Raw genomic sequence first — 14,357 nt, forward strand, 5'->3', positions numbered from 1 at the left:
CACTTTTAATAAAACTTTTATAATATGAATATCATGCTTTAAAACTTATATAATTTTAACTTAAATCTAGGTTTTTATCTTAATCAAGAAATAAGAGGGTATCCTAAAGGAGGTTTTAAAGAATGTAATCTTATACAACAACATTATGATTCGGGAATTACTTAAATAACCAATAATTAAGACTGGTTGAATAAGAAATTCCGAACATTTAGGAAAATTTGATGGAAATTTAACAATTGGTTAACTTAAAGGGTAGGTGGGGCAAACCCAAAAACGGTGCGTTTTGGCGGGAGACAAACAGACAAGAAAGTAGGAAATAAGAGTCAAGAAAATTTTATCACCATTGGCTCACTGGCTCTTTCCACAAATATCTGTATTTGATTTTTTTGGGATTTGCTAAAACCCTGCCAAAACCCCCCACCCACCTCAATTCCCCATGGTTGGGTCCTGCTCTACTGTTGTATTGTAATGGCCGTCGCTAGAGCTCATCTCTTCCCCATTTCCGTCTCTGAACACGATGTCTCCTCCTCATTTCTGGGGTCGTCTACTAGGGTTTGGAGATTCTTCTTCGCGTGTCCTTGCCATGCCAGAATCAAACGCACCCATTTACTCACAACCGCTGTTTATACCGAAGGCGTTTCAATCACCCGGTCGGTGCAACGACGGGAGAGGATGGAGCCGGAAAGCGACGACATAACGATTCTGAACGAGAGGATTCGTCGCGAGCAGAGTAAGAGGGATGTTTCGAGGGCTCCGGTGGTGGATTCGGAGGAGGCGGATAAGTATATTCAGCTGGTGAAGGAGCAGCAGCGGAGGGGTTTGCAGAAGCTGAAGGGTGAGAGGGTGGGGAAGGAGAATGGGCAATTCAGTTATAAGGTTGATCCTTATACGCTTCGTTCTGGAGATTATGTTGTGCATAAGAAGGTGGGTATCGGGCGATTTGTCGGGATTAAGTTGGACGTTCCCAAGGATTCTTCCAACCCAATTGAGTATGTGTTTATAGAGTATGCAGATGGAATGGCAAAGCTTCCGGTGAAGCAAGCTTCTCGTATGCTTTATCGATATAATCTGTAAGTTCTCCAAGTCATATGAGAATGTTTGCTTGTCCTTTAATACATGAGATATTTGTCAAGGTGCTTGCCGATATAAAGTACTACTCTTTGCATTGTTTATTGATTTGATGCTTGTCTGCTTCATATGGGTTTGGGGACTTTCACTACTACAGCTAACAGGGGAAGGTCTTTTCTGTCGAAACCTATGTAATTGCCAATTACTTCTACAATTAATATCATAGACTCATGCTGAGGTTGTATTTGATGTGCCAGAGATGGAATTGTTTCGTGATACTTTGTTGTTTTTTCAGCCCCAGTGAATCAAAAAGGCCCCGCACATTGAGCAAGTTAAGTGATACTAGTATATGGGAAAGGAGAAGGATAAAAGGTCGGGTTGCCATTCAGAAAATGGTTGTTGATTTGATGGAGCTGTATTTACATCGGCTGAAACAAAAAAGGCCTCCCTATCCAAAGAGTCCTGGCATGGCTGAGTTTGAAGCTCAGTTTTCTTATGAGCCGACACCGGATCAAAAACAGGTTTAGTAACCTTTCCCCCTCAAAATTCTTTTGGATGCTTACCACTTTTTCTTTACATTGGTTTTACTGTGTTTACATAAATTCTTCTCTAATTGTGATAGGTTTAGGAATGTCCTTGTAATCAGTTATAGCCAAATAAGATATTGAACTATTTCAGATATAGATGGATTTTCGGATTTCCTTTCCGCTTCTTACCATTTGGGCCCTATTACAGGCTTTCATTGATGTTGAGAAGGACTTGACAGAGAGAGAAACTCCAATGGACAGATTAATTTGTGGAGATGTTGGGTTTGGCAAAACTGAAGTTGCAATACGGGCAATATTTCGTGTTGTCTCAGCAGGGAAGCAAGCTATGGTTCTGGCACCTACAATTGTTTTAGCCAAACAACATTTTGATGTTATTACAGAGCGGTTCTCTAAGTATCCTAACATCAAGGTTGGGCTTCTGAGCAGATTTCAGGTATTATAAAATTTGGTGTTGGATTGACCAATTCTCTTGGACTAATCAAATGGTTGTGAGTCAGGATCAGTCTCTATCTGGTGATCAAGTTTACATGGAAGTGCTTTAGAACTTATTTAAACATTGAGTGAACTGCTGATAATTGAAGCCTGATACGCCCCCCTTTCGTCATGTTCTATTTTCGAAAAAATTTATAAAAGAGCTAATTGCTGTTTTTATTTGTCAACTTTCAGTCAATCATCAGTTACCCTTAGGCACCATTAGCATTTGAAGGGAACCTTCTTCAGTTGCATTCGCTGTTGAAATGGGTATCTCCCCACATATGCTGGCATACCTTTCTTTCTTCCCTGATTATTTTTAAAATATTCTATCCACACTTCCAATGTGATTCAATGTATGGTGCTTGTTTGATGATCTTTTGATTCATAAATGGCATTATAGTGAATGAACATACCTTGTTAGTCTGCTGTTTTGACTTTTGTCTCCAACTCACTTGTTTTTGTTTTGATTGGGTGAATTTTTCTTCACTGGTTCTTGGACATGCAGGGTTAACAACTGTAACTGAAGAAAGCTGTTTACAATTTTTTTTCTTCCTCAATTCTGGCATTCTCTATTTGCTTCCTAGTTTTCAAATGAATTCTGATGTATGGTTTCTCGTTGTATAAATGATCATACCCTATGGCATGATGGTATGCATGAACCATTGCTTGTCATAGACCTTGTCATGTGGCATTTTTCATTTTTGGAAAAAAAATTAATTTTTATTTAATTTCCAGTCTCATTTCATTTTTAAAAAAAATTGTTTTTAGTAAGGAAAAATAAAATAAAAAGGAAAACCCTATAGGTGAGGAGACCTAGGTGAATGCCAAATAACTCCCCAAAAAAGTTCAATGATTTGTGAAGTCCTGAAAATGGGTTTGCCATTCTACACTTGTCTTCACTGTTTAATTTGTGCCTCAAATGCTTAATAATTTTTCTTGAGTTTTTGCAAATTCAAACTTCTATTGTTTTATGTTTTGCATAGAGGGCCTATATCTTGCAAAGTAAACAATTAACATTAAGAAGCTCATAGGAAGTTTCATATAGGGATCATTGATTGCTTCATTGTGAAAGTTCAATGATTGAAAATAATATCACCATTGCAGTTCATCATCATGTAATTCTTTTTTCTGAGACTACCCACCATGTTACAATATGCAGACCACAGCAGAGAAAGAGAAGCATCTGCGCATGATTAAACATGGTGATCTAGACATTATTGTGGGAACTCACTCGCTTCTTGGAAATCGTGTTGTTTATAGTAATCTAGGCCTTCTTGTGGTCGATGAGGAACAGGTTTGACTCATAATTCTCTTTACTTTTATTTGCAACATGTCCTCTTCTCATTGACCAATTATTCAAATCCATGGAATTGGGGCTTAACATTTATCTGGGAATTTCTTATGACTCTAAATCCATGTCTGAGTAAACTTTCCAAAGAATATTTTGGATTTGGGGGCTGAATCCAAATCCACCTTCTCTAAATCTGCAAATTGATACAATTCCTTAAGGCATTCAGAGTTCTGTTGGAATTTTTTTCTAGCCTCACTGAAATATTTAGTTGACAAAGAGAGGCAATTCTGTGTGTGTGAGTCACTGTTGTTGCTTGTCATCAAGTAGTTAGTGTATGGAAAGGGCCAATTCCCCTGTCTGTCTGTGTGTCTGGGTTGGATTTTGCGTTGGCGTAGTTAGTGAGTTGTGAGTTGCAATTCCTCTGTGTGTGTGTGTGTGTTTGCACGAGCATGTGTATTGTTACTTTTCTAGTTAACTTTTTTTGGCATTTCAACTATTTTCCTTTCATACTTATTTGGATTTGATTATTTAACTGCTTGAATGAAGCATCGTTTCAATCACTGTTTGCAAATAATATATGGAATTTTACTTTTAACAATTTAAATTATAGTTGCATCTGTATTGCATAGTTGCCACAATATTGCTTTGTATATGTTGCTATTTACCATGAATTCATAATGCATTATGTTTACTTATTTATTGCTGTATTATCCACTACTCACAGTAAAAGGACAACATTTCTCACTATTGAAGTCAGATTTGAAACAAATTCATATTTATATTTATGAAGGGACTTCTTTCCACCTCCATGGAGTGGGAGGGTAAATGAAAAGTAAATTGAAAGCATTTACGTGATCCAGTTTCTTAACCTCACTCTAGTATTGTTGAATTATACTGAAATAAGTTAAACAACTTACGCTTCTGACGTCTAACTCTCAGAAGAATGTTTGTTGCTTTACAGAGGTTTGGTGTCAAACAGAAGGAGAAGATTGCTTCATTTAAAACTTCAGTTGATGTTCTCACTCTTTCTGCAACACCCATCCCACGAACCCTTTATTTAGCATTGACTGGGTTTCGTGATGCTAGGTAATAAGCTTGCCACAGATTTGAGCATACCCTTATTTCCCGAAGTACTTGAGCTGATATATGATCAACATGTTTAGTTTGTTTTGCATGGTAAACCTGAGAACAAGGGAAGTTGCTGAACTATGCCATTGATGAACATAAAATTTCTAATATGTAAATGATTAAAAAAAAAAAAACAATATAACATATAGAGTGTTAAGAAAGCACAAATATCCCTTTATTATGCAACTTAAACTCAATAAAAAACCTAGCATGAGTATAGAATGAGTGCCTGAATCTGATGAAAGTATGCCATATTAATTTGGTAGCCTAGGAAAAATTTGGATTGGACACTGGTATCTTTAATGAATATTGAAGAATTATATTTATTGAACAAGCTAGATTTAACAATATATTGTCAGTCACATAAACAAAAGGTTGATAAGCTTACTAATATCATGTTGTTTGTTTTGAAAGCTCATATGGATATGAAAATAGTCTGTAGCCAATGATTTGCATAAAATGCCATACAAAAAAACATAATCCAAAATATGTCCAAGATGGGTATTTCACTAATTTAGTTGTCTCCATGCAACTTCACTGATTTAGAATATATTTTCATTTTATCTTTTCAGTTTGATTTCAACACCACCTCCAGAAAGAGTTCCCATCATAACTCATCTTTCAGCATACAATAAAGAGAAGATAATATCGGCAATCAAGTTTGAGCTGGGCCGAGGTGGCCAAGTTTTCTATGTTTTGCCTCGTATAAAAGGTTAGCCTATATAACTAATGATTTTCTGTATATGTTTCTCTGTGTGTAAAACTAATCACTTTTCTTCTAGTATTGTCTCACCATACTTTGCTATTGCCCTCTCATCCTAAAGACCTATTATGAACACCAAGTATAAGATTGGGGTGGATTCTTTCTAAGAATACTTCTTACAGCTTCGGTCTTGGTTTCTCGCTATGGGTTCATTGACATATATATATATATGTTGTTGCAGGACTTGAAGAAGTGATGGAATTTCTTGAATGCTCATTTCCAGATGTTGAAATAGCTATTGCACATGGCAAGGTAGTTTCTTCTATAATTTATTATATTATATGCCAAAACACTAGGATAATTCTTATTTAGGCCCTGAAAGCAAAATATTATTTCATCATCGATAGGCATAGCATACCAAATTTTGAAATGCATCATACCATTTCTTGAAATTTATGCCTTGGGAAATTGGGATTTTATGTTTGATATCTTAAAAGAAAGTTATGCATACTTTTGATCTTAGTTAAGATTAATCACCTTTAATCTGGGGATGGTGGCAAAGTGATTCTGATTGAGCACTATGTGGCCTCAAAATCTGTTGTAACAATGTGCAGCAAAAGTATGCATTTAAATGAAATTTGAGAGATTGAGATTATCTTTTTCTTCTTATATGGTATTTCTCAAGTCTTCAGTTCACATCATCCCATGTTCAGTCTGATTTTCTTCTTGAGCCCTTCTTGGTGCTTGTACCATTCAGGGAGCCATCCCTTATTGTCTCATGCCCTTTCTTTTCCTTTTTTGGTACATGGAACTGAATCTGGAACCTCTCCTTTCCCACCTCTATCCCTTTCCCCCCTTGTCCAGGCCTCTGGGGCTTCCCTAATCATATGAAATAAGATTAGCTACTTACAATGAGCATCAACTTCTGTACCAATAGTTAGCTGATGATACATTGATTTACTGTGAGGCTTGTGAGGATTAGATGAATATGGACATTATAAAGAGGCAAGGTTGGAATTTGATGAACAAATATTTTGTGTAAAGGTGAAGAGAAATCTAGTGAGCACATCCTCCTCTGCTGTACTAAGGCGAGCTTATTATGGCAGCTGGTCTTCTCCTTATTTGAGTTGTATGGGTGTTGCAATCCTTAGTTAAAGCAACATTATTAAGTTGGCAGGATAAATTACAGAAACAGACAGGAAGGGATGAAAACAGCTGCAACAACAACCAAAATGGCCCAACAAAGGAACCTGAAAAATTAAAACTTGTGGAGGCATGAAATCTCCTATAAAAATCTCTAGCTGTGTGGCACCTCTCTTGGCAGACTGATTGGTTAATTGAATGAGGAATCCAATTGTATGAATAACCCAAACCTTACAGAGGTCAATGATTTTGTGTAACAAAATATCCAGTTTCCAAAACTCTTGGTTCTCCTGATAGACCCATGAATGACGGCAGAGACAATCATTCTTTCTTAGGAACTGGTAATTGATGAGTACAACTGAGCAATTGATTGTGCATCATGGAAAATCAAGACATGCTCCAACCTGCGTTAGATGCTATTGGTGGTTAGAATTTTAACACGTCCTTGACTTTTTAGCCTGTAATGTCTATGGTTGTTGGGCTTCCTCTATTTATTTTCTTCCTTCTGCCCATATAGTATCTTAGTTACTGTCATAAATCCCTTTTTGCAATTTTACCATTCACATGTAACCAAGTGTGATTTTTTGGAACCCTCTTTCATTTTGATGCTTTTTAAAATAAAAGTTTTACTATGGTGCCTTTGAAGGTGGCTTCTCTGTTTGATGAGAAAGTGAAGCAGATGAAAGAACCAGCCATCCGTGTCCTGTACTTATGGGGCATAGTTCCACACTATGTTAATCATCGTGCATGTTACTTGTCAGTTGCTGAAAAGTTTACATTTCATGTTTTCTTACCTGAGAAAGCAGTTTGTGCACTAGCTCTGATTCTAATTACTGGATTGAAACTTGATATTTTAGGAAGGAAACTGTGATAAGTATCCAGTTTCATGTCATACTTGTTCACTGTTGCTACCACCCTGATGATTGATTATTCACACAATATGCTATTGTATCTTTGCAGCAATACTCAAAGCAGCTTGAGGAAACCATGGATAGATTTGCACAAGGAGAAATTAAGATTCTTATATGCACAAATATAGTAGAAAGTGGACTTGACATTCAGAATGCAAACACCATCATAATTCAGGAAGTTCAACAATTTGGCCTGGCACAATTATACCAGGTCTTGGTTTTTTTTCCATTTCCCTTATGTCTTATTTATTTTTTAAATTTCCCAGAGATGCATTGAACTTGGAAGAACACCAGTAGAAATTTGTGCTTGAAAACTTATGTTAGAATAGGCATAAGTTGGTGGAACTTCTACATTTGATTTGGAAACTCTTTTGGGAATTTTAGCATCTTTTGAGAATATGAATATTTTTAATCCTGAACGTGAGTGTCAAGTCCTTGGCCTAGTGAGGAATTCCGTGTTTGCATATGTGATTCTTCCATTGTTTTTCTTTAAATAGTTGTCCTAATTTATCTTCTTAATTGTATCTCCCTTTTTATGTATATGGTGTGATTTTTCACCTTTGGAAATAATATATCTCCAAAGGTGGGAGACTTACCCCAATACGGAGCCCTTTATCTAGCATGCTATCCATTTGATGTCTTTATTTTGCATTCTAAGGACAATCAGGTTGAGGTTGGAGTAGATTCAAGGGGATTTCCTATGGAGAGGAGGGGCCCTTGAGTAGAAACCTCATTTAGTAATGTGGTCTATCGTTTGCTCAAACAAAAGTAAGGGTAGCTTGGGGGTAAGGAATCTATCGACACTTAACAAAGCCCTTATATGTAGATGGAGTTGATGGTATGCTGAGGATAGGGGGCCTTTGTGGAAGCAAGTTATAAGTGGTAAGTACAGGGTAGAAGATAGGGGGTGGTGATCCAAGGAAGTGAGAAAGTTATGGGATAGGGTAATGGAAAGCATTTAGAAAGGATTGGGATCTTTTGGCTGGTAAAGTCCTTCTTAGTTGGTAATAGGTGGAGGGTGAGATTTTGGACAAGTGGCATGGTAATGAATCGTCATGTACTAGTTTCCCTTCTCATTTTGCTATTGTTGCTTATAAGGAGGTTTGGGTGGTGGATGTTTGGACCTGTCAGATGGAGGTGGTTGTGGCCCCTCACTTTTCTTGGTTCCTAAATGATTGGGAGGTGGATATTTGGAGCGTTTCCTCATGAGTTTGCAAGGGATGAGAGTGTGCAGTGAAGAGGAAGATAAGGTAATTTGTCAGATCAAAAAATGGTAAGTTCTCTTTTAAAGCCCTCTATACGAATTTAAATCCTAGAAGTACAGTTTTGTTTCTGGTGAGTGTGGTTTAGAACTCTTGGGTGCTGCTGAAGGTAGGCTTTTTTGCTTGGGATACTATTGGGAAAAAGCTTAAACCTTAGATCATTTAAAGAGGAGAGGGTGGTTTTTGGCAAACAGATGTTTCCTTTGTCAGTTAAAGGAAGAGTCCATCGATCTCATTCTTATCCATTGTGTCAAAACAAAGGTATTGTGATGTCTTCTATTTTCCCTTTTTGGCTTGCATTGGGTGCTTCCCTCTTTGGTTAGAGAGATGCTTTTAGGATGACATGACTCCTTTGTGGGTAAAAAGCGGAAAAAAGAGTGGTGGACTGCTCCCTTATACTTATTTAGGACAATTTGGAAGGAAAAAAACAGTAGATTGTTTGGAAATGAGGAGTATTCCATTCAAGGACTAAGACACTCTTTTGTTTGTAATTTTGGGCTTGGTCTAAGTTATTTTTAAGTTCTAATCACCCACCTGTAGTAGATTTTGTAGACTGGTTGGGCTTAGATTGAGGGGGGCTGTTTTTTTTTTGTTTTCTCCCCCTCACCGTTTCTTTTGGAGGCGCCTTTAGGCGTTCATTGTATACTTCCTGTGTACTTTGGGACACCTTGTTGGTGTTTTTTGTTTATAATATTCCCTTGTTGGTGTTGGTGACTTATTTTCTTTTTCTGGGAGCATTTAACCTTCTTGATCATCTAGCATGCAACATAAATCAGCCTCAAAGCTGATATATTAGGAATATCAAGAAATTTAAATAGACAATTTTTTTGTTAGAGCAGTAGAGAGAGAGAGAGAGGGAGTAGAGTGGATATATATGTTTAACAGAATGAAAAGGTGGCCATAGTTGCTCCCTAAAGCAAGCTTTAATATAGTGGGACTCATACAGAGACCCATTCTATTGAAGATGCACACAGACACAAACAACCAGAGAGTTCTCTGTGGTAACACTTTTCAATACTACACCAATATTTGTAACCTGGAGTGGAGTTTGAACTGAAAGATGATTGATACATGGAGCACATTGCTCAACTTTCTGACTCAACAAGGCTGATTTTAATAGCAAAATATTAAAAATAAAAAAATTTGAAAAGAAAACATTTTTCTTGAAAAATGTGACTCTCTATGAAATATCACTTCATCTCTCTTTTTTTTTCTTTTCTGGGGTGAATATTGTTTTTTTTATGTTTTGGTTCAATTGTATATGTTTTCCATTTCTTTGGTAGAATTCTTTTCCCTGTATCCTTTTTGAAGACAATCTTCTGTTTCTTACAAGAACAATTTTGAAAGTTTATCTAATGCAACATCTAATGCATATCCCTTGTATAATCTGTTTGTGGAATCTCAAAATGTATTTTCTTTTACAGTATTTCAGGATCCATTGTGTTTCTGTATAAAGTAAAAACCAGGCCTTTAGGAAACTCGAGTCCAGACTGCTTACACTTCCAGTACTTTGACTATCTGGTTTAAGTAGTTCTGTAGTATGTGTATCCTTTGGGCTTACTGACCCACAGATCATGACAGAACACTTTGGCCTCCAATGCAACCAACTGCCTGGTTGATCATTTCCACCTGTCTGATTTGGAGGTTTCTTGTCATAGAAGGGTGGATGCATGTATCGTATATAGTATTGTAAATGTTTATGTTATGATTTATGCTCACTTATTAAGTTTATGTTATGATTGCTATTCATGAAACAAGACCTAAATGTTTTCTTTTTTTCTCTCTTGATATCTAATAGTTGCGTGGAAGAGTGGGGCGTGCAGATAAGGAAGCTCATGCATACTTGTTTTACCCTGATAAGTCACTGCTGTCTGATCAAGCACTGGTATGTTCTATTTCATGAATATCTACTTCTCTACTGGTATCTAAATGCCTAGTAGGTTATCAAATGTACTGAATGTGGTTTGTACCCATCTTTGTGCTTTACCACTTCTTGAGAATTCTCCCTAGCTTTTAATGATTGCTTCTGTTTTTACATGAACTTATTTGTACCTAATCTAATAGAAATTTTAATTGTTTCTTATGAATTAAGGAAAAAACTCACAATTTTGGTTGCGGTTCAGGAGAGACTGTCAGCTCTTGAAGAATGTCGTGACCTTGGTCAAGGTTTTCAACTTGCAGAGAGAGACATGGGTATAAGAGGCTTTGGTAACATCTTTGGTGAGCAGCAGACAGGGGATGTTGGAAATGTAGGCATTGATCTCTTCTTTGAAATGCTTTTTGAGAGCTTGTCAAAGGTATGTTTGGTTTGTGACCCTATAAGAGATTGAACTCTAATTTTAAGCGGGTGGGAGGGATTGGGGGTTGATGTGTTGTGATAATCATATTTAGGATTTTGCTGTCATCTTCAATGCTTTCAGCTTTGCTTTTATTTTTTGTTTATGGTTTGTTTGTTTAAAAGAAGGGCATAAATATGCAATATGACAACTCTCTATAATTTTTGTTGCCCAATCAGGAAGAAAATGGATGGCCGTTCAGTTTATTTTATAGTACTTTATTTTTATTGGTGGAATTGGCTTTCTACTTTTCTACTGTAACTGGTTGCACTTACCATCCCTTCGTTTTTCTCTTGTTTGATTTTCCAGGTTGAAGAGCACCGTCTTATTTCAGTTCCTTACCAATCAGTGCAGGTATTTATTTATGTATATCTATGTGGTTCGTGATAATTGCATCTATAGAGTTCTTGAATTTTAATGTTGCAGAAAAAGTTTTTGAATGTTTGTGAGAAAGAGGTAATGTCTTAAAATCCCAACGTAATGTCAAAACTTTTAGCATGAAATTGAAATGCAAAATTTGGTGGAATCAGAGGGTTGAACATAATGGGACCCGGGAAATGCTTAGATCAAATATTAGTCTAATTAGCTGATTGCAACCATCCAATTCATTGCTTCATTATGCTCCAAAGAAATTTAATGTTCAAAGTAATAATCATAATGAGCCCATTACATTAATGCATAAATCTAAACTGGATCTTTTAGACTTAGGGGTGGTTTTTTTTAACTGAAGTCTTAAAACAACTTGCTTTAAGATTTGAGATAAAATTTATTAAGAAAAATACTTTTTTCATTAAGACAAAATTATCTTAGAAAAAGTGATATATTAAAAACAAACAATTTAAAAAAAAAAAACTTGAAAGTTTTAAAGCAATTTGCTTTATGACTTATGTAAAAAAAAGGTTATAAGCAACTTAATACTTAACAGTTTTAAGTATTATCTAGACTTAAGTTGAACTAATGTCTATTTAGATTTAAGACAAAAAAAAAATTCAAACAAACAAACAAATGCTACCTTAGTTTCCTATGTGATATAATGGTTGATCCAGACACCTATATATTTTCCCTGCAAACCATTATTGTATTTATGGTAATAATAAACCTGTGTGCTTCTTTTTTTCATTTTCTTTTCTTTTCTTTTCCTTTCTTTTATTGGATAAATCTGTCTACCATATATTTAAGACTACACTGTATAAACATTTGCTTTTCTTTTTGATTGACATAATGGCTTTCAAAGGTTTATGGTGCGCGTTGGCTGTCTTTTAATTTCTATTTTCTTTTTCCCATTTTTCCTATGCCAGTTTGACATAAATATAAACCCTCATCTCCCTTCTGAGTACATAAATTATCTAGAGAACCCCATGGAAATAATTAGTGAAGCTGAGAAATCTGCTGAAGAGGACATTTGGAGTTTGATGCAATTCACAGAGAATCTGCGCCGTCAATATGGGAAAGAGCCTTACTCAATGGAGGTTCTATTGAAAAAGCTTTATGTGAAGAGAATGGCAGCAGATCTTGGGATTACCAGGATATATGCTTCAGGAAAGACGGTTATCATGAGAACAAAAATGAATAAAAAGGTTTTCAAGCTGATAACAGATTCAATGGCTTCTGACATCATCAGAAATTCTCTTGTTTTTGAGGAGAATCAGATTAAGGTATCAGCTGTATATTTCTTTCTGCTTTTTCCATTTTGGTGGGTGGCAGTAATATTTATCAGTCCTTGTGCCATTTCCATTCACTTCATGTTGAATTCAAGGTTGAAGCATTATTTGAAGTTCATTTATTAGTCCTCATGCCATTTCCTTGTCTCACAGGCGGAACTGCTTCTGGAGCTACCGAGAGAGCAGTTCCTCAATTGGGTTTTCCAATGCTTAGCTGAACTGCATGCTTCCCTGCCAGCCCTTATTAAGTACTAGTCCTCTTTACAGAAAAATGCCCATTCTTTCAGACTTGCTATATCATCGGGTTCCCCCCCACTGAACATCAGTCAAGATTACATAGTTGCTTCAGGCCTGAAAACGAACACCAAGAAACCCCGGAAGTAGCACCAAAGCTCCAGGGGCTGCCACCCTCATGATGTTTCAAAGCTGTGATGCCCTTGTAAAGATCATGAGATGTTCAAAAACTAAAACAAAAATTGAGACAAAGCATTAGATATTTGAAAATTTATTCCTAACATGGGTGCCAGACACTGATCAGAATCATATTTTGCTTCTTCAAGGTAAGCCACAGAGGTGTTGAGATTGCCATTTATTTAGATGTATCAGTTGTTCTGACTGGAATTTTGCTTTGCAGGATGATACACATACAGAGGTGAAGGGGACCAGGTGGGGAACAGAGAAGACTGCAGGTTATGCTACTTTTAAACCACATTCTTACAATCTGTAAAATCCATCCCAGGGAATTTGGAATATTTGTTTGATCCAACCTGCCTTCAGGGTCTCGACGTGGTAGGTGTTTAATTATTTCTTAGTAAACAAACAGAATGAACAGCAGAAACCAGCAGCAGGGACAGTGATGGTAACTGGTCACGCAGGCTTCATGTAGTTGAGTTGAGGGGTTGGTTTGAAAAAGAAAGGTCAAGCAGGGGAAATTCAAATTTGACTGGTTGGTCAGTTCAATTTCAAATTAAAAATTGGGTCATCAGGTCAAGCGAATTGAGAATTGTTTTAGTTCACAACATAAAAAGACGTGATGAGTGGTCCACAAGTAGTTAATAATTTTGACTACCTGGATCAGAAAAATAAATGAATAAATAAAACCTATTTGTTTTTAAAAATAAATAAATAAATAAAAGTGAAGTAATCTGGGGGAAATAATTTAAACATGCATTGTTTATTTGAATAAAAAGGATCCCAAAAAGATCAATATCACGGAAGTGTATTTTAAGAAAAATAATTCTCATTTCATGCATTGAAATAGTGTTTACCTAATCTTATCCGAAAATACTCTTAAATATATATGATAATAAATAGTGTTTACCTAATCTTACCCGAAAATACTCTTAAATATATACGAGTTGTCATCCATACCAGTTCAACTTAGTGAGGAGGGTACATTATTTAATAAACAAAAAGTATTACTTCAAGACCAAAACATATAGAGGTTCATTTGAGATAAAAACTATTTTGATGCCTGAAATGTGAATTATTTTATCTTAAATGAACATTCTATGAAATCAAAATGATTTTCTTGAATTCTCTTTTTATTTATATTTTGTAAATAGTACATATTTACATAATTATCTTAAATAATTTGAAAGGTGTGAAGGCTTTTTGCAAAAATAAAAATAACCATATTTGAATAAAATAATCTTAATTTTATGAGAGTAACATTTCCCATATTTAAATTTGGACCAAACGTCCTTTAATATTTATATTATTTTTATTTAAGACCTTTTTTTTTATAGAAAAGAAAGATTATTTTTATAAGAAAAAAATGAAAAATGTTTTTATCAAAAAATAGATCGGTTAAAATATAAAAATAATTGGTT

The 14,357-nt window shown here is 35.7% G+C and overlaps 1 protein-coding gene across 1 annotated transcript; it reads left to right on the plus strand.

Moving 5' to 3' along the window:
- The first annotated feature begins 365 nt into the window (after positions 1 to 365).
- On the plus strand, positions 366 to 13,499 carry LOC117931233 (ATP-dependent DNA helicase At3g02060, chloroplastic). Its single transcript, XM_034852156.1, has 14 exons — positions 366 to 1,070; positions 1,364 to 1,589; positions 1,804 to 2,049; positions 3,250 to 3,384; positions 4,343 to 4,467; positions 5,082 to 5,221; positions 5,454 to 5,524; positions 7,316 to 7,477; positions 10,327 to 10,413; positions 10,652 to 10,825; positions 11,174 to 11,218; positions 12,163 to 12,519; positions 12,679 to 13,085; positions 13,160 to 13,499. The coding sequence occupies exons 1-13, from the start codon at positions 469 to 471 to the stop codon at positions 12,778 to 12,780; spliced, it is 2,472 nt and encodes an 823-aa protein (XP_034708047.1). The 5' UTR covers positions 366 to 468; the 3' UTR covers positions 12,781 to 13,085; positions 13,160 to 13,499.
- The last annotated feature ends 858 nt before the right edge of the window (positions 13,500 to 14,357 follow it).

Source organism: Vitis riparia, chromosome 14 (genome assembly GCF_004353265.1).
Source record: "Vitis riparia cultivar Riparia Gloire de Montpellier isolate 1030 chromosome 14, EGFV_Vit.rip_1.0, whole genome shotgun sequence".
Classification (NCBI taxonomy): Eukaryota; Viridiplantae; Streptophyta; class Magnoliopsida; order Vitales; family Vitaceae; genus Vitis; species Vitis riparia.